This window comes from Helicoverpa zea, chromosome 5 (assembly GCF_022581195.2).
Source record: "Helicoverpa zea isolate HzStark_Cry1AcR chromosome 5, ilHelZeax1.1, whole genome shotgun sequence".
NCBI classification, from domain to species: Eukaryota; Metazoa; Arthropoda; class Insecta; order Lepidoptera; family Noctuidae; genus Helicoverpa; species Helicoverpa zea.
The window spans coordinates 4662066-4686898 of NC_061456.1; the positions used below are offsets into that span (position 1 = coordinate 4662066).

Here is a 24833-nt window from a genome sequence, read left to right on the forward strand (position 1 = left end):
GAAATACGTGCTTTCTTGCTAATGTAGGTAGGTTCACTTATAGGCGTAATAAGCGTTTCCCGAACTTTCTCTGCCTCGATCGGAAATAGTTGGGTAACTACTGAAAAATTGAATTTATGTTATGCGAAGTCTGTGCGCGCGGTTTGTTTACTGCAAATCAGTGTACGATGGTAGTTTATGCAAGCGGCTTATACAGCAAGTAATTATATGTATTCTAGGAATATCTGCATACTTTATCAAGAATGTACTGCGCGTAAACTTAGATGGTAGATTTCTGTTATCTAAGTAACTATGTATCGTTCACTTTGCTTCATTGGACTAAACACAGATCTACTAAATAACTATTGATTGATGGCATACCCAATAACGTATAACTGCTTATCTACACTTTTCGGAACCGTGTGATGTGATCATACATATATAATACCTACGTGTACGATCATAAATAATAATATAATGTATTTCTACCCAACACGGGGTGTTTCCAAGACCTATTAATACTTACTGGTAGTTTTAAATTGCCTCCGATTTTTCCAGGAGCAACCAGCTCATTAGGGGCGCCACACCATGACACAAACAACATTGTAGGTAAACGTTTTCCTGGAAGTAAAATTAGGTTGAAGAGACAATATTTCTGTTCTAATTTCCCATTATCTCGTTGACGTCAACTGCTCAATGAGATTTGTCACGCCATTCGTGTTCCAATGATATTTCTTAATTTCCTAGCTAACCAATGTATCAAAATATAAATGCAGTAATTCCATTGATAATAATTTTCAGAGTAATATTTTCCTTTTCCCAAAGTAACTTATACTGCAAAGCAAAGAAAACGGAACCAAGGAGTGCGGCTAATGCGTTTCTTTTGTTTAAGTATGCACATATCGATACCGCAACTTATGGCTGGGCATATTTCCCCGTGCAAGCGTTCTTTATCGACTATCGAACAATACTGTAGCACTGGGTAATACATTTTTCAAGGCGCTCGGGGGCGGTTAGTTTGTATCTCCTCAGAATTGCTCTCGACTGCCAATGTTACGTATTACTGCAAATATACGGACGGATATATAAGAGAAGCAATATATCTACATGTCTCAGTTTAACGGTCTAGTGGAACAGATCCGCCTCGTTATCTAAACGTTCGTGGAGGCCATTACACTGCTAATAATTTGAATTAATTCGAGTTAGAGCACACAGGAATTTGTTAGGGTAGAACAAACACGCATTTGAGGTTTAAATCATTTAATAAAATAAGTGATGTATTAATTTCTTATAAAGAACACATTTTAAGAGCAGTCATTGGCTGTACCGTTAGAAACGATAATAAGAAATAACAACTATTACAGAAAATGATTAGGGCACTGTCTAATTGATTTCACACTGATACGAACTTGATAATTTTCTAGTGGAGCACAAAATATAGTAGAGAGAAGTAGGTATGCGCCGTCGGTGACGTCACAGTGACTGATGTAAACGATCCATGTCTAGACATGTTCACAAATTGCAACACCGTACAGTTTCATAGCTCGCTTCTAAACATTGTAAGGCCGGTTCTACGTTACACACATCTTCACAATATATCAAGAACATCAGAGTTTGAATAAATTTCATATGAAGCCTCTCGACAAACATTAAACAAAAACGTAATAAAATTATGTACCATAAAAATATTATTATTTAACGCTATTCAAATATCGATTTCGTTATATTTATTTTTCTGTACTTTTCTATGTATTTTCACGAGAAAAGAATTTTTACAAGTTTTAAGTACCGACATCTATTACAACAAATAGTAAGAAAATTCCTATAATGAATCAGTTTTACAAAAACTTTCATCTTCCTTGCCGAGTTATCTCGCCGATAAATTTATGCATATCAAAATATATACGGAATACATTTATGTTTCATTCATTGGGTCGTCATTGATATTATCATTTATTTAAAAATAACGCGACATCTTCAATATGTATATTAAAAATCCTTACGGCTAATTCGGTAACTGAATTTAATATGGATGTGTGTGATTCAGTAAGCGTGTGACAGTTCATGTGACACGAACCATACGCTTGTGCTATGTTCAACGAATGTCATTCTGTCGCATTTAGTAAAAGACTAGTGTTTTGTTCTATTGTAAAATATACGTATAGATTAAAAATAATGATTAAAATAAAATATATTCCAGTGCCACTTGTGTCACTTCATATTTATGGCACAGAAAGACAAGGAGATTGTTTAAAATAATATTAGAACTACATCTATATGAAACGTACAAAATTAACTACAAATTTACATATTGCATCAGGTACGTACATTGTAATAAAAACAAAAATATTAAAATAAGCGTGTAGCAACGGTCGGTTAGAGCGTGGAATGAAATATTATTTGCAACCATTTTATATGTCTAACATAATATATTAATACCTAATTACAAAGCGTTATAAATTTAGCATAAAATCATGATGAATTATATAATAACATAATGGCGACTAAAATAATCGAGACGAATAGTAATAACCAAACGTGTTAAAGTTGAATGAAACTACTAACAAATAGCACCTAGACCGGCGCACGAGTGCCGGACGCTGTCCATATAAATATGGCTAAGAAACAACATGATCAGGCAAGCAAAGTCGAATCGTAACCGTTCACTGGGAACACACAGTCATTTACTACACCCCCACACTACATACAGTAAAAATTATACTAAAACAATAATTAGATTCTTCATCCCGTTCCAACAGATCGAGAACTTTAAGTCGTTTAATATCACTCTTTAAAACATTATATTACAAGAATCGATAGACAAAGATATTTGTTCAACAAGGATACTCTCACATTGAAACACTTGGAAAGAACAATAGCGTAACGCGATTCGCGACGTACGCCCACAGTTTGTAACTTAAGGACTGTCGTACTATCGCCGACCCTTGGCCTCGTCAAGGGATCCTGATGACACAGACTTTGATCAAGCCTTGTAGCGCCTTCTTTTTTCGTTCCAACCTTATAGGTTGAAAGATATGCTATCCGTTAGACGAGAGCTCGTCCTTGAGCCACTGCGGCACGGGCCGGCCGATCCTCACTAGGAGCTTGGAGAGCGCAGTGTTGTGCGGCGTGTAGTAGCGTTTCAGGAACTTGGCCGACTTCTCCTCCATCGGCGGATATATCCGACCTTTGGATTTACCCAGACATTTCGTCCGGTCGTTGCCTACTGCTTGGCAGAAAAATCCTTTTTTTGGATCGTATCTGAAACAAATATAGCGTAAAAATCTGGGAAACCTAATACACTCGTAGATTTAGTAGGCCTATTCATACATAACGGGATGCCTTTATTCTATTGAAGTTCTATGTATACAGGACTATTATTTACAGGACAACAGGCAAACAATCCATCTTCTATATTATTTACCTCTACTTCAACGTCTTACATTCCCTTTCTCATGCTCATGTCTATTATGCCCGAGTCTTTCAATAATTTCATCATCCATTTCGCTTGAAGCGTCCGAACCAACGGAGCGTGTATGCCCGTTATTTCAAACTTATAGGGCCTTACTACAAAAACTTTAAACCCTGTTTTACACTTGTCTAATAAAATTTTGGCTGCAAAATGAACCATATGTCAACGTCATAATTTGACATTTTTTTAGACAAGGCATAAACTGACGTTTAAAAGTTTTTGTGGTAAGACGGATACACTTCTATTGTACCTACGATATATAATATACGGAGCCTATTACGTTGATAAGAGGGCAATTGTCTATATGAGGTCTTAAAACGAAACTATTCAATTTCAGTCTTAAATGGCACTAGTACACAAGTGAGTGTACGAATGCGATACAGAATTCTCATTGGAAGCAAGTCCGACAGCGGGGAACGAAAGGCTATTTTCCTAAGGAAGGCTTAGAATTGCAACAAGCTGCTTTATGTAGATAGGGCATTATGCAGTGATATTAGTCCCAGCGAGTTGCTTCTGCGAAGTTGTGTGCCTAGAGTTTAAGGGGCCATTGTAGCTAAGTTATCACCAATTGCAGAGGTTGCTGGTCTCAGCGGCGACCGTACAATATCACTTTACAAGATGCGTACCAGTTTTATGTCTTCGTATCTCCTCGAGCTTGTTGTCTCAGCACAATACAATGTCCGCCCGACGTGAATTAATGTTCCTAAAAGGCGCTCTCTTTTACAAGAAATTTACGGAGTTCGTAGCAAAAATTGTATAATTATGTGACAGCGATGTCGTAATATCAAATTAGAAAGGTATAGAAATCTGCAGAGTACGGAATGTTACTAAGTGGAGCTCGCACGGTAACATCAGACTTTTGCATCTGTGTGAGTAACTGGTAAAAATAGAAGGACATTTCCATGTGAAAGAGGCGTACACTCCCACACACACAAGTCTTGTAGGTACCCTAATTACGTAACTGTTCTACTTGTAATTTTCCAAGTTGTCAACACAACCGAATCCATTGCTGCAAACGTTTGAACAGTTCGTTTGGTTGACAACTACATTAACGCAATGTAGGTACACTGTTGAATATAGTAATTACGCAATTAGGGTGGCCCGCTGGTCTCTTTGCTTGCACTGTTCACAAAGACACATTAGGCGAAATTTCTAGACCTTGGTTTACCCTAGTTTGCCATAAAGGTCATGTAAAGAATCACATATTCAGTTGTGGGCACGAACTAGCACGAATGGATGTTTTCATGCAAATGTAGAAGTCATTATTTTAAGTGTTTATGATTTGTACGAACAACTAGTAATGGAGTGATAGTGCTGTTTGTAAAGCAAAAGTAACTATTTATGGATGTAGTGTTCAAATATATTTTACTTCAAAAGCGATGCTAATGTGTACAGCGCGGAGCGAGTACATTATTATGGAACGTTATTTTCATTTACCTACATTAGTAGAATTACATGTCTGTACAACATTTACATACGGAAACGTGAAGGTTTTATTTAATTTAGGAATATTTGTAGCACACACACAGAAAAAAGTCCTACTATTTAAACTGACTAAATTGCCACATTAGATATTTTTGGCTAAAGTAAAGACTATCAAGTCTCTGGGCTCGGAGAAGTGAGTGTATAAATAGAAGCAAACCAAACAATTTAGTCTATTACTGTACCCACAGAAGTACTTTGTCACCGCACCACATCTATAAGAGCTGAGAAAGATTAAGATATTTTGTTTTGTTTTTGTATTAGGACTCATGATCATTCTAGATACCTAGACTGTCAATTGTTTCTCGAAAATCCATCAGGCCCAAGTTTACCGACAACATAAACGTCCGTTTTACTCAAAACAATTGTCTGTCGGTTTGTCCTGTCGGTGAACTTGAGCCTATGTTTTAAAAAAAGGATGCATCTACACGTTGCCAGTAGCTCGCGTATGTTGAGGCACATCCGCAGGTTACATGCATTTTAAAAACGTGCGGGTCAGCGACTCGCACATGTACCAAAGCAAAATACACACCCGCGTGCTCTTGTCACTTGAGCATGTTAACATGCTCCAGCTACATGTATCCTAAGAGGGTTTTTAGATAACTTACTTGAGCAACTTATTATAGTCGATATGCGGCGATATCTTGAGGAACTTCTGCAGCGTGTTCATGACCGCGGCCGGTTCGGAGCGCAGCAGGGACCCATCGATGATGTGGAGTTGGTGGCTGCTGTACTCTGCGAGCCAGCGCTCCAGGTAGTGACTGTACTTGCCTGGGTTGAGGCAGCGGTTTCTAAAGGAAACAAGTAGAATTTAAAATAGAACGTTTTTTTACGTAATATCTGAAAGTACTTAATATAATAAATCTGAAAAGATTATTTGTTTGTCGCGTTTATTTGAATTTGAAAAAGTTATTTCAGTGTTAGACAGCCCGTTAATAGAGGGAGGTTTTTTATCTGGTCTTGTAAAGCAGTTCGCGCGACGCGGGTGAAACCGCTGACAGAAGCTAGTCTTAATGTAAAGTTGTTTTTTTTTTTGTTGATAAATTATGTCAATCTTAGGAACACGTTTTGTTTTAAAAATGTTTCATTGATAGATTAGCCCATTTAGTGGAAAATTCTGTCACATAAAAAAATGTGTAGGCACCGTTTTAAGATAAATACTAAGCGAAATTCTAACGTGTGTACGCGTGTGTGAATATTGAGGCTATAGAGCAAGAATGCATGCATTATAATGAGATCTGTAGTCCTTGGTATTTATGCAAACAGGTCTCTCGTACGCTCGTATCTTAAAACTTGTGGTTACATCATTTATGTATATGAAGAATAGTGTACTTACGAAAAAATACTACATTTATTTTATTATTACACTACATTTACTTTGTAGATAATCTCATGAAAATTTGATGAACAAAAATGTCAATTAAAACCGCGAATAAAGAACGGTGGCTGGGAGATTGAAAAAGGAACGTTATTATAAAAATAGGGGGAAGACCCCTCCGATACCGGAAAATCATAATATTTACAATATAAAATGCAAACAATATCATTTATTAATCCATTCAGAGCACATTAGCTTGCGGAGGAAATGCGCGTGATGCCTGATAATAAATTCATGGCGCTGTCAAGTACACAATAATCTTTGAGTCGCACGCTCACAAATATGACTGGCTTATTTTAATGTTAAATGGATTTCGGCTATGTACCGTCACGTAGTCTTGGGGAGCCCGTCTGGATTACAAACGGTCGCTGTAATAATATGATGTGTGAAATTGTCTACCAAATTAAGCGAAATATACTCGCACTAATAACATTCGTGCCACCTCATGTGGGCTTAGTCTGAATACAACTGGGATTTACGGTACGGTACAAAACAAACATTTCTTAGAATTGGGTCATCGATTCGCACCTGAATCTATTCAAGCATAAAAAGACAAGCAACAACAAAAGGGGAACGGCTTTAATATTGATTTAAGAATCAAATAATAACGACGCGACTGTTCCCGATCTCCCGATCGCAATCAGCACTTCAAACACAGAGTTGAAGTACCTACAGTTAATCCCTTTCTATGAAACTTTGAGCGTATTGTTCACGTCTCTACGCAAATAATATAAGATCACATTACACTAGACACGATCAAGTACAACATATTTCAGTATCCCCACCAAGTTGGGCTGTTAATTGAAACTAAATCGTTTTCATGCCTATTGGCCCTCTGAACGGGATTACGTAAGTCAATAAGTCCCCCATTTCATCCGCGCTGTAATAGCGTGAAGTTAAGGAACCAAATGGTATAAACGAGTAGAAGGGGATGAAATAATAGTACAGTGAAGGCATTACATTTGTTATTAATGTACAAGAGCCGGGGCTTGCGAGGAAAAATTGTGATCCAATATGAGAGGGTCGAAAGCGGGCGTAAAATATACGCCTTTGCCTTGCATCGAAAAAAAAAGACTATATTAGGAGGCCGTAGTTACCAATGTCTACGAAAAGTTTTATTACTGTGTAGAACAAAGAGCCATGTATTTTACGTTTGTTTTGGACAAAGCTTTACAGTAAATTAAAGTTTAAATGGCTTACTCGTGTAATGGAACGTGACTCTGCTGTGGAAAGCACTAAGGGCATGGCAAGGATTAAAATATTGATGATACAAAATCACGGCTGATTTCTGTGCTTCGGTCGTTTGAGTAGATAACATTGTTAACTAAACCGCGATCTATCAAGTTTTAGTAAATATTCAAACGTCAACATAGTTACAAAGTAATCCGCACCAGATAAGGACGACACTTACATAGAACCCAACTCCCTAAAAACCACTATCCTAAAAAAAATATAATATACATATTAAAATAAATATTTAAAAACTTACCTCAAATCCCTGAGGGGTTTCGGTGCAGAATCATTCGCCGCGATGACTGTATGGAACGTGTAGTTGTTCGCAACCGCATCGCCGTGCGACCGAATGTGCTGGTACCACGAATACGCTCTGCACAACAAACACACGGATTTTTATGTGAATTATTCAGAGCACGACACGTTATAGGCACTGATATTAAACAATTGGTAGTTGGTGCTTTTATTTTTTTGGTTTGCCTGTTTTCGCTAGCAATATGGTTCACGTAAATCTCCCCTTGGCTCTCACAACGGACGCCTTCAGTATCATAAGAATTACGTACTTATGTGTAAGTGGACAGTAGTGGATCTCTATACAATTGGCCAATCATGATAATAGTCACTTAAGTAATTTCTATGATATAGGTATATTGGTATTCAAGATGTTATTGTACGTTACAGCAAAACGAATAGAACTTAATCCTCAGTGTAATTTACTCTGCAATCAGGTTACATCACAAGCACACATTCTTTTCTGACATTTGAAAAATCAAACAGCTAAGTCAGTGATTTTCTAAAAGCACTTTTATCCTAATATCTATTGCACCTAAGTTACGAGGTCTTATTTTCTAAATATATCTAAATGCAAAGTCTTACCATAAATTCAAGATGTGCAATTCCTTGTCACCGCAATAACGTTTCGGATTTGACCGAGCAGTTTTACTGGCTTGAGTTACGAGTTTCTTGCTGCCCTACGTTTTTCCTCAATCGAGTGTAATTTAGTTAAGACTACTAATGACGAATTACACGAGATAGATTTTCCTTGATGTGTTTCTTTTATTTACGATTCGTCTGATTTGTAAATAAATTCTACCCGAAGGATACGGACACGCGATTTCTTTCGGTCGTAATTAAAAGGAAGAAATTGTGGTCTTACAGTTTTGTTAAGTTTGTCATTATAATATGCACATTTTATATATTTGTTTTATATAAATTAATTTAATATTACCTTTTTGTTTTTTTTTTTTTTGTGTTCGAACCTGTCTTGCCTTTTCCCAACTTCATTGGGGTCGGCTTCCCGCCTAACCGAATGTAGCTGGGTAGGGTACCAGTGTTTTACATGGAGCGGCTGTCTATCCTTTCAGAGTATTTATAGTAACATAAATTACATATTAAATAATGCGGATCTGTCTGGGATCTTTGTACGTGTCGTAATTCACCGGGTTTCTCCTACTTCAGTTCTTAGTAAACCGTCTCAATTCACAGATGCTTAACACGTACCGTAATTAATTATACCGTATCTCTTTATGCATTTTATTCCCCTTCGACGTCCACTATGAGTATATTAAGTACTAGTAATAAATACTCCTATTCATGGTGTTACAACGGTTGAAATAAATGCCTCTTGATGAGCGTTTTATTAAGAACTACTGCCCAGTTAGCTTTTAATTGAGTGTAAGCGTAGTTGACTGCAATGGAAATCATTATATTTTGATTGGCTATGTAATAATAAAATAAAAATTTTAATATGATAGAAATGACCTTTCCGCAAGGAGCAACACATTGGATTTCGAAAACAAAAATTGATAATGTTAAAATAAACGTACACTATTCATGGGATTCGCAAATAAAACTGCAAAATATCAGGCTTTATATAAAAGCTTTTGGAAGTAATTTCGCAATTAAACAAATAAAGCCGAATTTTTAACCTAGCTATCTTTCAATGTTCTGTTACCCATTACAAAAAGGTAACGGTTTTAAAAATAACATCTCTGTTCCATCGAAGCATACTAAAAATAGACCCATAAACGAATTCAAATGAATTTCCATGAAAACTTTTGTGGATATAAATTGAGATTTAAAATTTGCATTTTGATGAACGAGGCCTGACGGACGCCTGATAAAACATTTTCTTTTACAATCTTCTAATTATTATTATTGAGGCTATAAGATTGATGTGCATCTTAGCACATTAATTGTTCCCTCGCAGTCGCGTGGTTTTATTGTTAAACGCTCGCACGTTTGAACATCAGTTATAATTTTATAATAGCTCAAGACGCTCTTAGAACTTTAATAAAAGGAATATTAATTAGGACAGAAGAGTCGTTTTGCCTCTTATAAGTGCGTGTCCTCAAAATTGTTAACTAAGTTAAGACCCTTTTGAGGACTAAAAGGTCATGGAATAGGTCAATTAAGTTATTAGGTGTATCTTGCCTTTATGCTCTTAGGTAAAAGATGTTCGCAAAATATTCGCGTACTTTTAATAAGCTCATTATATCGACGTTAGTTTTTATCGTCAAAATAATGAGTCACTTGAAAACTTGCAATTATTTATCATGATAGTGGCCAGTATTAAGACCATAAACAATCTGTCTCAGCTTAAATTCTGGCAACACTGTCAACTTAGCGTCAGTTTTCGCACGGCAGTCGCTTCGCTAGGCATTGGGGTGCGCGGCTGAATCGCCAATGCGTTAAGTCCTAGATCATCAGGATTTACATACAAACCAGTGCGCACGATACCGTGGCTCCGTCGCAATGTATGTGCATTTGTGCAGCTGGGATATAATTCCCTACCAATTGTTTATAGTCATTGCATTATGCTGACCGCCGAAATTGAGATTAGTATAATATTTGCACAGTACCTATTCTTTTAGTATTAGTGATAGGTAATTATTGGAAATATCGAATATACTACTTTGAAACCTTTATCTATGGTAGCGAAGTTGAGTATTATGCTCCAATACCAAAAAAAAAGTTGATTTGCATTTTTTTTGCGTTAGTTGCTACAAGCCCATTCCAATACCGCTGTTCTGACAATATATATATTTTTAATTTTCTTTTAATGTTTATATTCTTACCTTTTAGATGGCGATATGAGTATAGCAATGATCTTAGCGTTGGGCAGCAACGCATGCGCTCGCCTCGGCACCAGGTCACCGTCGAAATATGTAGCTGACTTCTCAAACGTTATCTGAGTGGTGTTGCTCATATTCGGCGGGAAGAAGTTCAGGTACCTGGTGGAAAATATAAAGTGGTTTAATGTGAGGAAAATTCGTTGACACTTATTCGACGAGTAGTTTTTTTTTGCGTCTGTACCGATAGTGTGTTGTTTTAATGCGTGGAAAATACGTTGTTACTTATTTGACAAGTATTTTCAACCAGATTGGTAAGTATGTATCGACAGTCTATTGTTTCTTGTTTAATTGGAGAACAAGAAATATGTCCAAAATGTAGTATACCTTTAGGTAACATGCCAATCATTGTTATGTTATAGTAAGCTGTTATTGAAGACTAAATAAATGGTAGTTTAGTTATAGGCTAGGTACAATAGGATTGTAATTATTCTAGTGCTAATAAATTGAGCAGGAATACAATAGTTTGGTAGGTATGTATGTCTGTATTGTATGGCAGGAATACAATAATACAGTAGTTGATGTAGAAAATCATTGTATGTACATCTTATCCAACAAACACCCAGTCAATTACTTAATACCCCACAGTTATTCGGTAACTGACATTCGGTATAAAAGCTCCTAATACCTAATTTATTTAAGACCCTAAAGTAAGCAATAAATCAAGACATAAAATTAAGTATCTACCCAAAAATTAATCCTATCAGCACTTAATTAAGATCACACCTCACTACATAGATTTTAATTAATTAGCTTCCAATAAAATCTGTATAAAGACCTTAAGTCCTAATTATCGATATCTGATCTCATCACTAAAGGTCGTTCCCAATATTGTATCCATCGATTGTTTTGCTTGCTAAGGATAGGAATTTATTATTACTTCATCATCATCATCTCCCGAGCCTTTCCCCAACGTTGTTGGGGTCAGCTTCCAGTATTTTACAAGGAGCGACTGCTTATCTAACCTTTTCAACCCAGTTACCCGGGCAACCCAACACCCCTCAGACTTACTGGCTTCTGACTACTCGTAACGACTGCCAAGGATGATCAATTACAGCCTAATAATGTAAAAAGGCTCATGTCAAAATTCTATATCTAGTTATCAAAACAGATGGATCGAATATAGGGAACAGCCGCTACTGTCAAAGGCATGAATATCGTGAGGTGTTCGTTCCCTTTCAAGCCACGTGCGCAGTTAACAAGGCAACATACGTGCGTAGTTTCACCTAGTGGTCTAGAACTTATCTAGGCTAGACATTGGTATACATGAGTCTTCTTACGAGTTTATTATGCGGAATCTTGGAGAAACTGTTTGGTATTGATTAATTAGGTACAGTAGTGAAAAAGAGATTTCATTTGAAATACACTTCAAAGATACAAACAAGCTGTTAGAGTAAATAATTCGAGTATGAATCGAGATCAGCAATGATTGAATATAGATTCGATGAATGTTACATTTGATATGGAATAATAGTGATAAGTAGCAGGTATTATTGATCAATTTTGAACCGACTTCGAGGAGGATCTGATACGTAATTTCAACTCGAAGAACTAAAGCTAAACTACGAGCTATGAAACACATAACTAACATAAACAGCTAATTAAAAAGAACTATTGGAAAACCAACCGTAACAGTAAGTGTGAAAGCATTTAATTCTATTCGCCAAAATGCACATTAACATGCGCTAGACCAAGTCTCTCCCATTATATCTCGCATTGTAACATTCTGTGACGTCATTTAAATAAGGAGGAAAGCATTCGCTGGGAGCATTAAAACCTTCTGTGACCATTCTTTCGTCGCTGGTTCACCAAGTCTCACCCACACAGCCGTACATAGGTACTGTAGAGCAGTTAGAAACTCTTTAGTCTTAAGATTTTTTTTATTATATTTAATACCTGGCCGGACAATTATTTAAATATGTTCCATGGAAAAGAATAGGATTAGGCTTTTTATATTGAAGTTGTCATTTCACTATACGAGCTCGTACAACAACGTCGAATTATCGAAATCAAGTTTTTCATTTGAGCAAGCGAGAATCTCCCGGTCCCACAGTGCCTAAGCTACTAGTTTATTATATTCCACAGCATTAGATTACGTACGTTACGCTGTTATTTTTCACAAAGCCCCACTTAGATGAGTTGAGAATTTAATGCTTTTAGGATTAAGAGTTTGAGGTTTTATTATAATGGTTTAGGTTAAGACGGGATTTGTCTAAATCAGTGGTTCTTAACCTTTTTGTCATGAGGGACCACTTTACCAAAAGTTTGTCTTGCCGGGGACCACCCCATTGGTTTGTCTAAATTGAGGGTTCTTTGATAAAGAATACAAGCACACTTTATAATTAGCACTCATTTCTTTGTTATTTAGCAAAAAACGAAAAGCTACAGATTTTAATTTAATGAGATTTTTGTGACTGCATTCTCTTAACTAACTTCCGAATTCTTGGTTCAGTTCTACTTATGTGCGAGCGAAGCGAGCGCGAAATTTTTTTCGGATTCGTACGGACGTAAAATGTATCCCAAACGTACTTAACTTTTTGTTTATTGACAAATGCAAAAACGAGGGCATATAGTTGCTGAATACGCGAGCGAAGGGAGCGGGAAATTTTAATTATTTTTTAAGACTCAAAACCAAAATTACGTACAATGTAGCCCAAACGTACTTAACTTTTTGTTTGTTGACAAATGTAAAAACGAGGGTATATAGATTCTGAATGCGCGAGCGAAGCGAGCGGGAAATTTTAATTATTTTTTAAGACTCAGAACCAAAATTACGTAAAAGGGCTACATTTCAAACCTTAATTTTTTTCTGTTGGTCAAGTAAGATGGATAGCAACGTCGCGAAGCAAAGCTTCGCGGACCACTTGGAATGCCTCCAGGGACCACCAGTGGTCCGCGGACCACCGGTTAAGAACCACTGGTCTAAATCGTTACTTAATGTAAGGTAAGTTACGTTAATACTGCACAGTTGTGTCTGTATTTAAGGATTTGGGATTAGACAAAGTGGTAACGATTTGGGGTAGAATATCAGTTTATTATTTTAATGACATTAAGAAAAGTACATAACAGATAAGTTTTAGAGTTTTAATTGGGAAATAAAAAATAAAAAAACAATGTAATTTAACATTTAAATGTATGCTTAGACAATAATTCTATCCTAGCAGTAGGTCCTCGCACACCTAGGTGTAAATACAAAAGGCGTGCAATTTATAGTCGGTCGTAAAACAAGTTACACTGTTGGTTCACAAAGGTTCAATCAATTTCAATGCGAACGCTTCCGCACTTTAACTTAAAGTTGTACGCAATTGTGCGAAGAAAAGGAACCATTGCTATGAGGCTACAATCGAGAAATAAAACAGTACAATAACACTGTCGGGTAAAGACCGATTGGATAAAGATGGAGACACAAATTTATTCAGAAGGTGAACTTGATACTGTTATCGGGCAATGATGCTCCGATAGATATGTGAGTGCAAACGCCCTAACGCTCGATAAATGCGTGACAAAATGCACAGGAACAATTCGAGAAAAAAAATTAAAACAAACGACTGAAGAACCGCCTTTCATATTCGCAATTCATAAAGATTTTTTGTAACTGCTTACGTATTCAAATATTCGTGGTCTAATTTGACTTGACCTTCGGCTACAGCGTTTATCGTGAACAAGACCTCTATTTGCCGTATGGCTGCAGTCAGTTTACTACCGCGTACCGTTCGATCGCGATTACAGCTTTCAAAGCCATAAAGCTCCATTCCACCGTACCACAACAAAGTTACAACTAATTTCAAAAATATCAACTACAATTATTCTGTTCGTACCGCAATTCATAATGAGTATTTCAATAATCGGTTAATGATTTCTCCATATCGCGAATTGCAAATTTTGCGGTATCTATTAAACAGATACGTTTGGTAAACACAACTTTTAATATCGGGTAATTAATTTACTCAAAATATTTTGTAGCCGCATTCATTTAATATTTGTAGGGGATTTAATAGTTAACATGACCGCTTTATTGGATCCGCGTACCAAGTGCGGTTACTAAAGTGAGAAGTTTTGGCTTCAATTCCGAGATTCGATGTCGTTACCGAGGATCCGCGAAGAAAATTCGCAGTACTAGTCGCTTAGGATTGGCATTGTGCCCGTTAAACGGCGATGAACTTGTCCCATATCAGATGAGACCTTAAACCGGCCAACTTCGCACACGACATATACTTCAACTGCTAGCAACACGACCAAAAAACCTGACAAATACATTATGACACCTAATTAATAGTTCCATCGCATTTCCACAGCATTTTGTTTGAATATTAACTTAAATGTCGCTCGTATAATACTTTAATTTAAGCATAGCTGGGCTGTTGTATTACGCGGTGTCCTGCGTGAGCGACGAACGCGACGCGACGCGACGCAACACGACGCGACGTAATGCGACGCGATGCTATACGCGACAGATGTCCTACGTGATTTTGGTCATTACTTCTCAAATCATGGAGAAGTTGTGTTACAATTTTGCTTGAAAGTTCATATTTAAAGTACAGACAGCAACAATCTTCCAACTTGTTTGTACTAATAAACGATTTCTTTAATATTTATGTTTTTTTTGTCCCACAACAATCAACGCTTCTGAATAGTTCGCGGTGTCGCGTCTGGTCGCCCTCAAAACAAGTACGCGTTACGTCGCGTCTCGCCGCAGACTGTCACATAGGCCGCATGTAGGGAATTCCTTTGAGTTGATCGCGTTCGTCGCGTTCGCAGCGTCGCGTCGCGTCGCGTTCGTCGCTCACGCAGGACACCGCGTTAATGAGATGTAACGCGTCACGCCACTTTTGAAATATACGTGGGCTTTGTTACCGCCGCGGCATACTTAAACAGGTAATACTTTTTACCTAAATGAAAACCGCGTAGAAAGAGAACATTAAATAAAGTAAATAGAATAATTAACCCCACACCCCAGATACATATCTTGTTTTTTTTTAAATATATTTTTTCCGGAAAACCTGTGTTGGACGTGCCTAATAAATTGGGGAGAAAAAGTGAAATAAATTGTTGTAATTTTTCACTCGGAAAACGTGGACATTCGTTAGCTTTAACAGGTTTTTGAAATGCTTGTTAAATGTAGCGTCTCACATAATTGCTCAGCATTTCGATACTTGGAGAAAAATGATGTTAGTAGCTCGGTCTTGCAAGAGGATATTTTTCGCGTGTGTGGACTTTGAGGCAAGCCTCAACCGCCAAGTGTGTGGTGAGGAATGTTTATAGCTCGGTACTGCAGTCTGAAGTGGCCTCTTTACTAAGAACCGCGGCAAGAATACCGCAACGCTAGCTCTCCGAAACACAAGCAAGAAAAGAGCATTGCGACCAAAGCATAGTTTGTCTGCATCGCATAAATACATGCACATACAGCTGCCAGTCCATGTTCCTCTAAACATGATGTAAACTTAAGCAAAAAATTTGAAAAGGTGGACAAAAGGGAATAAAAGTCGACTTACCAGTCAAGCCCCTTCAGGTAATTGTTGTTATTGAAGAACTGCAGCTCCTCATACGTGGTAGGGCTGGGCAAGTTTGGCACCAAAGCGGGGTGCATCGCCAAGAAAGTATAAAGGGCGGTGCTTCCAGTCTTCTGCGGCCCTATGACTAGTACTCGTGGCAGGGTCCCGCACCATTTACTCTTCGACCAGATGCGACGGTGGCGGATGTCGTCACATGGATTCTAGGAGATAAACAAAAATTTTTATTACGGATATTTGTTTTGGAATAAAATATTACAATAAAGAAAAGAAGGAAAGTCACAAATGACGAAAATGCCTCCCACTGTGCACCTTTATGCCGATCCTCATAAATCTACTATCTAGTAAGGTCTTCCGTCCAATAGCCGTTTTATCCCACTGTGGGTGGATTTGTTAAATCCTACCTGTCAAATCGCAAGCATTATTATAGTCCTGAGATTTTGTAGTTTGTGGATTATGTGGTATTTAGCTTTGTATTGTATTTTAGCAGGCAAGTAGAGCCAGTAAATAAAACGGAATACTTTGGGAGCGATAACACAACCATTCAGAAACGGTATAAATACATTCATTCAGTAGGAGTTATTTAAGTACTACTACCTACTCTCGTATAAATAATTATTCTGGTAAAATTTTACTAGGTACACAGAAAATATATGGGAAGTGAAGTAAATATTATTTTAAAGTATCAAAGGCATATCAAAGACCAAAACTGTTTATTATAAACATCGACATGGCTGAAAGCTTCTCAGAAATAAACGACGCTAGCAATATGAGAATCACGAAAACGGAGAACCATGTAAATCAGAGTTGTATATTAAAACGAACAAACATAAACACTTCAATTAAATAATTCCTGGAATTCAAATTGAAGTTTGTATCCTTGACATATCACCATCGTATGAATGCAATATAAATTCTAGTTTTATCAGAGCAATAAACAAGAGCTTTTACGTTCCGCAGCACAAAATATGACGTATTTTCAATTTCTCTGTCGTGTTCCAATGATATCGTACGTATCTCGTGGCCCAATAAAATATTAAGACTCGCGGCATGCATATTGTTTCTCACAAGTCCGTGCTGCCGTGTGAAGCGATATATGCGAGTATTCGTGGATATATATGACTGGTAGGAATCGTTCATAACTCGCGATATCTGTGTCAAACGAGCACGTTCTGATTAATATCTTCATGTAACAGTAACATTATGATTTGGAGACCCCTGCCCTACGATAGTGTGCGCTAAAGGCTAAAGATCTTTGTTCGAGTATCGTCAAACAGCTTTCAACAAAATTAATTACTTCGGGTTGGTTGTTGCACCGACGCTAAACTTTGCTAGCGTTTGATTAAATATGTAGGTGCTAGTAATAAAAGTATTTCCTAGAATAGGTAATCATTAATTTACATCAAAACGTAAAGCTAGTAACGAAGTTGCGGTGTACTCAAACGTGATGTTGATGACCTAATTACAAAGTTTAATGAATAATAACTACATTTTAAAATGTGTATTTTGAAATCTGCTATAAATAGTAAATAGCTTTATAAAGTTATTATATTCATATTCACAATGTTTCTCCTTCCATATTTTCCTCGCTCTGTTGCGTCTAATTAGTAGCTAGCTTAATTAAGTAAGATCTACACTTGTTATTAAGTTGATTAGAAAATATTATTTTCGATTTTAATAAAATATTACGAAACATAAAACGTCTCATTTCTCGTTTGAAACTCGTCGTAAAATAAACCAAACAGTTAAAGTGAAACGGACACTCTATTTTAACCAAAGTCATCCATTTGTTTAAACTGGAAATTGAAGGCCACGAAAATTTCACTCAATATTATAAATACGGAACGAAGACGATAGAAAATTTATGATGAATATTTTCCAACTTTACGGTCCGAATGTATTGAAGCGGAAATGGGGAGAGCAACTGTCAAACAGTAACAGAAAGTTAATTGATTCGAATACAATAGGTCCTCAGTCGACGTCTCAAAAGCGTAACAGTCTATTTTATTTGCATCAAAAGACTCATCGAAGTTTGTTAAATAGAATAACTGATTAATAGATTCAGAACTCCGACTGTCAAAGGCATGGAAGGACTCAACTTTGCGTTCATTCAGATGGAAGTACCGTGTTATATAGTGACTGAATAAAATCGAGTTCTTTTGTTTTACTCGTGACGTTACGGAGGATGGGATGAATATGAAATTTCCTTGTAACCGTAGGTACTCGTACATAATTGTGGCTGAGAATCTCGACGCGTTTGTTAATTTGATGGGCAATGTACGGCGCTAGCCTTCGCTTGGTGCGGGCTTTGTACATAATTACATAAAAGCCTTGTTTCAAATTCTCAACAAAACCAAATTTTAATAAAGGACAATTTACATAAATATTTGGGTCAGGTCAAAGCTGCATTCATCAACGAGTATTTATCCAAGTAAACAAGAATATTACATTTAAAAAGCCCAACTACGCTAATCTATTAATTAACGAACACTGTTGGGTACTCGATATTTTGGAAGCGCGCTGGTGTAATCAGCTTACGAAATTAATCGATGCTGCTTCATAAACTCGAAACGTACTGCAACACGAGTATTATTACATTAACTGACAATATTCATCTAAGCCGTTAATCACAAATAAACAAATTGCCAGGAAATGGCGCGTGCAGGTTAAACGCAGGACGCGAGCGACAGGCCCAGTCGGTCATATAAATAAACGGAATTGATCGATGGCCATACATTAGCTCGCTATCTATTTTCATCGCAAAAACAAATGTTTAGGAAAGATTTTAACATATCTCTTCGTCAGCGGTCAACTATTGAACACGTGTGAGATATTTATGGCCTTGTTTTGATTATTTTTCGGTAAATAAGTGGTTCCCATGAGAGGTTGATTACGCTTTCGGGAAAAATTTAATGGCCGTAAGTGAGTGGACCGGAACAGTCAATATATCATGGTCACATAATTAAAGACACCCCCCCACTCGAAGTGAAATAAATAGTTATGGTACTGACATGAGCTTAAACACGGTATAAAATGTAATGTAATTATTATTAAAACAAACTTTACATTGTGTTCTTTAAATTAAGGACAAAAAATAATTACTTTCTTTAATACTTTAGATATAACGCTCTATGGGAAATGAACACTAACTTTTGTAGCTGATACTTGGCTGGTCAACTAATTAAAGACAGTTAAAGCCCAGTTAAGAAAAAAAACGAAAGATAGAAATAGTTGCCATACTTTTTTTCAGAAGTGAGTAAAATACTCGAATTAGGTAATAATTTAGGTTTCTTTCATTAAACATTTTCATTTTAGTCCTATCAATAAGACTAGAACAATTATGTGCACTGAAAACTAGAAAATAAAAAAATAGTTACTTACCTGTCAACCTACGTAGGTGGTCTTGGTCATATTAGACTAAAATAAAAACGTGGGGCCCCTCTGAAATCCTACCTATGGCAAAGCATATCTTTATACTTTGGTAGATCATGAGCTCGGCGTTCGCTGGTGAAGCCGCTACGGCTGATTTATTGATTGTCAAAATCTCCAGTTACGATTATAGTAAGTCGATGCAATCCACACCTATTATACCTCTAGAAGAAAGTACTACAGCAACAGTTAATGGGTCCCACGTTTTTATTTTAGTCTAATATGACCAAGACCACCTACGTAGGTTGACAGGTAAGTAACTATTTTTTTATTTTCTAGTTTTCAGTGCACATAAGATAAAACCGTTTAACTTAAAAGTTTTTTTACCGATTTTTTATTTTATTTTCTAGTTTTCAGTGCACATAAGATAAAACCGTTTAACTTAAAAGTTTTTTTACCGATTTTTTATTTTCTAGTTTTTAGTATTTAATGAAAATGCCTACCGAATATTCCTCATTCTATCTAATTCATTTAGTGCATCATTATTACACGGTCTCTTACCTGATAATTTATTACAATCTAATTCCTCAATACATAGCCCTTCCAGGTACTTTTTTTTTTAACGACCCCAAAAATCATCACATGACCTCTCCTGCTGTGGGTCAGCAGCGGTGAGGGACTGCCAGACTCTTGACTAAGAACCGTTTTGTTCCGTCGTAGGCCTTTTATGTACCAGGGCCGCGGTAACTCTTTCAAACAATCTCGCAGCCCAGGCAGGCCTTGGCCCTGTTGGGCCCCGCTGGAGTTACTGACAGTTTTCTACTTGTGAAGCCCTTTCATTTGATACCCATATTGGTGGGATTGATAAAAAATTGTTATCAGCCATTTGGTAGCGGCGGCCATCTTAGATTTCAATTTTGCATAGTAAATTGTATTCTACTTGTTGAGACCCATCAACATGGGTATCAAATGAACCTAAGTTATCCGCCATTTTGTAGAGGCCGCCATCTTGGATTTTAATTTTATATAGTACATTGTATTCTACTGGTTGAGAACTTTCATTTGATACCCATATTGATGGGATTGATAAAACCTACGTTATCCGCCATTTTGTAGCGGCCGCCATCTTGGATTTCAATTTTTTATAGTATATTGTATTCTGCTTGTTGAGCCCTTTTATTTGATACCCATATTGATGGGATTGATAAAACCTACGTTATCCGCCATCTTAGATTTCAATTTTGCATAGTAAATTGTATTCTACTTGTTGAGACCTTTCATTTGATACCCATGTTGATGGGATTGATAAAACCTAAGTTATCCGCCATTTTGTAGAGGCCGCCATCTTGGATTTTAATTTTATATAGTACATTGTATTCTACTGGTTGAGAACTTTCATTTGATACCCATATTGATGGGATTGATAAAACGTACGTTATCCGCCATTTTGTAGCGGCCGCCATCTTGGATTTCAATTTTTTATAGTATATTGTATTCTGCTTGTTGAGCCCTTTCATTTGATACCCATATTGATGGGATTGATAAAATCTACGTTATCCGCCATTTTGTGCCGGCGGCCATATTGGATTTACAATGTTATTGATATTACTATATTGTATTGTCATCGGAATTAAAGGTGTATACAAAATTTCAGATTAATCGGTTGACAGGAAGAGGGTGAAATTTGAATTACTAAATTTGACCCAAGAATGAATAAAACAAACTGGGTGAGCTAAATAAAACCGTTTAATAAAAATACTGGTGAGTACAATGTTTTAGGCTTTATTAAATTAAGTTTTAACATGCGGATTTACACGTTTTATGCGTTTCTGCAGTGCATCAGCAATGTTTGCTGTTGCGCACACAGATGGCTTTGCAGCAATATGGCGTAAAAAGACCGCATCCTTCATCAGTCAGTTGCGTGGAAGTCGCCACAGCATCTTGAGTGCTATAGCCAGTAGACACGACTGCCCGCTTATGTGGAAATTAGTGCAGAGGACTAAGTCCCTGCTTACTATTATATATTAATTGTATTGTTTGTGTACCTCATGTATGGATCTCAGTTAACTGAATAAAGAAGTTTATTATTTATTATTATTATTCATACCACTTGATCTGTAGTAAGGACATGGTAATAAATTTATTATTAAAGATTCCTTATCAATTGGCACTAAAAAAGGCAAGGTTTGAGAACAACTGAAAACCGACCCCAAGGAAAACTTGTCCGCAAACAGACTTTAAGGCGGTGCTATAGGCAAATAGTGAACCATTTACATGATTCGGTACTGGTTTTTTTGGGAGTTATCTGATGCTAAAAGGACGATAATTGTGTCTGCAGAACTTTTAGACTACAATCGGGTCGGGAAAAGCTGTAAGGCATGGGTATCAGAAGATGTTACTTTTGGAAAAGCACCGCTTGTCATACTGTAGTAGGCTATTTCTATCAAATGTGAAAGGTGCAGTGAACAAGTGTTCAAAAATGTAATTTTTTTTCTCATTAAACAAAGGGATACGAATAATTCTAAAATAATGCATCGATATTAGTCGCCTCCAAAACATGAGATGGAACCAAAGTACACCAAGAAAGTTCTCAAACATAGGAGGCGAAAAAGTAATAGTGTGAGGCTTCTCTCCACTACTTGGTGTGGAGATCCTTTAGAAAGATATTATTGAAAATAGGCGAATTCAAGTACTATAATATTTTAGAAATAAGCATGTTGTTATATGCTTAGCATAATTTACCGGTCCTTAGCGCTTTACAAATTAGAAAAGTTCTGAAAAACACTGCATGAGTAGTGAAAAGGACTCTTTGATCTAGCAACTTATGACGGTTTTGGTTTGGCCTATTGCAAATTTAATAGAAAAAAAACTGGTAATCGGCCAGAAAACACAATGGCGATAAGTCATACACGAAACAGTGATCAATTTTACACAGATTTTTATGAAGCATGGAAGAAAATTCCCGTAGCGACTTAGAACAAAACTGACCGCTTGCACGTTTAGGGATGTCGTGATGTCATTGAGGTAAAAGGAAATAAACCAAATATTAGTACTCATCAGTATGCTTAGTTATAGTGTAGGGAATGTTGTTATAGAAAAGTACCTTCAATAATATTAATAATTTGCTTTTCTTCCTCTGAGCAAATTGAGTGTCTTTAATTATATGGCTAGGCCACGTTATGGTTCATACCGCTCGAGAATCGGATAAAGCGAAAAAAAACTTGTCGCGGAGGATCACTGAAGATAGTCTTTAGTTTTAATATTTCACAATGCCCTCTTAAATATTTTAAAATAGAAAATAAAGTTCCAATAGTAATCAGAAAAAAGAAATGCAGATGAAATGCAGCGGCAATTTAAGATTCCAACAGTGTCTTTAATTAGCTGACCACGACTGTATGTATACGATAAGTATATTAAGTAAAAATAAAATAATTATTGTTATGTTAGTATTGTTTTACTCTTCTATATCAGGTCATCTAATAATTTTACTTGATAAATATTTTCATATAATTTATCAATGAACTTCCTTATCACGGCTTCAGAGCTCACCCACGTGTTCCAGATTAAGTTACCAGGAACACATAAATGAAAGCAAGTGAGCTCCGTCATATCAATGATGTACATTATGTATAAATGTGTGCGCTCAATCGTGATACATTAGAACCTATTTCCATTACACGAACAAAAACGTTTAGCTAATGCAGGTATGAAGGAAGCTTCTGAATATATTTTTTGGTTACGTAATGGTGTAATGGAATCGATTTGATTGAGTGAATTGGAACATAGTGGATTGTAAAGATTGTTTGTAATGCGTACTATTTTATTGGTATCGTAAACTTGATATTTTTGATTCAATAAAAAGTAGAGCTAAAGATGTCTTCACACGAAAACAAAAAATAAAAACGTCCAGTTTTCTCAAAATCAGAACACAACCGCGCACCCAACCAATAAGTCACTTTAACAAGTTAAAAAAAATCGTGTATATAAATACTCACCCCCCACAATGGATTGAGCTCGTCAGGCCTAAGTTGGAAGTACTTATCGGCCAGTGCTAGAGGCGGCGCAGACGCAAGCCTGACATTCGTCCAACATCGTAAGAACTTCACAACGGACTCGAAGGTGTAGAGGGCAAGCCGATCGTTTCCGTAGTTTGACATGTGGGTCATGAACACATTTATCTGGGAAATAAATTATTAATTTAACATTTTGAATAAAAAGCAAGTGCCAAAAAGTAGCAAGTATCTAAAAAAATATGAAGTCCATCATGATGGACGAGCAGAGTTAATATTGAAATATAGCAGAGGCATTTTCAGAAAGACAAGGTACATTTCTCAATTTAGTAGTCCTTAGTAGTATAATACAGGCTTACTCGTAAATCTTAGTCTTCAAATGTAAATCGGTCTATAGATACTCGGCCATTATAACTCTCCCCAAAGGCTAGCATCAAGCCTGATTATCATTATTTACCCACCCAGCACTGAAAGCTACATTATTCAATGCGCATAACAAAACATTTGCGTATTACACAGTACTATTAAACCTAGTACATGATCAAAGCTATGATACAATTAGTGAGTTCATTCATCCTGTAACAGGCTTTTGTTTTCAAATACAATGTTCAGCAACTGAAGTAGTCATAATGTTTATTGAGGCACCAGTATGCAATTTATTTGGTTACGCTATTCAGTGTTCACGTCACTATACGGCTACAAGTGGTTCGCGTATCAATTGCTGCATGTTTTATCGATACTAGTGTTGTTGACTATCGATATTTTTTGACATGTGAGCCGTCCACTTCAGTGGTGGCAAACATTTTCATTGTTACATATGAACACCTCCCCAAAAAAATATACTGAAAATTATATTCGTGAGCGTGACTTACATAAGTTCGTTTTAAGATTAATGTAGTTTTTTTTTTAAAGATACAAGAAATCAGAAAAATTTACAAACCATTTTCAACGCTAAAGATTTGGTGCAAAGAAATCAGACACTGCACCATTTATTAATATCACAAAGAAGTTAGACAGGCTTGATATTAGCGCAAACATGTCAAGTGCTCACGGGGTTATTGATGACCATATGAAAGAGTTGCCCGTTCTCAATGGACGAGGCTACCGGCTACCAGCTAGGACCCGTCTAACTATCTCTATACAATACAAGTCCAGCGATTTTGACGCAAACAGCTTTGAAAGGCAGCTGGGGATAAACTATTTTAGGCAGCTGGCTTTACAGTGCAAATCTCCCGTAGGAAGACTTGTGTCCGACCCCTCGATGCAGGA

At 36.7% G+C, this 24833-nt stretch overlaps 1 protein-coding gene across 2 annotated transcripts in view; it reads right to left on the bottom strand.

The window, feature by feature from the left end:
• Positions 1 to 1222: 1222 nt before the first annotated feature.
• LOC124630168 (bifunctional heparan sulfate N-deacetylase/N-sulfotransferase) overlaps positions 1223 to 24833 on the bottom strand; it is a 99169-nt gene continuing 75558 nt past the window's right edge. For both annotated transcript variants that reach the window (XM_047163894.1, XM_047163896.1), the window contains exons 10-15: positions 23550 to 23732; positions 16168 to 16388; positions 10622 to 10777; positions 7801 to 7917; positions 5542 to 5724; positions 1223 to 3240 (exon numbers count right to left, since the gene is read on the bottom strand). In XM_047163894.1, the coding sequence (XP_047019850.1) occupies positions 3018 to 3240; positions 5542 to 5724; positions 7801 to 7917; positions 10622 to 10777; positions 16168 to 16388; positions 23550 to 23732 (1083 nt within the window). In that variant the 3' untranslated portion in view covers positions 1223 to 3017. The remainder of the gene's footprint in view (positions 3241 to 5541; positions 5725 to 7800; positions 7918 to 10621; positions 10778 to 16167; positions 16389 to 23549; positions 23733 to 24833) is intronic.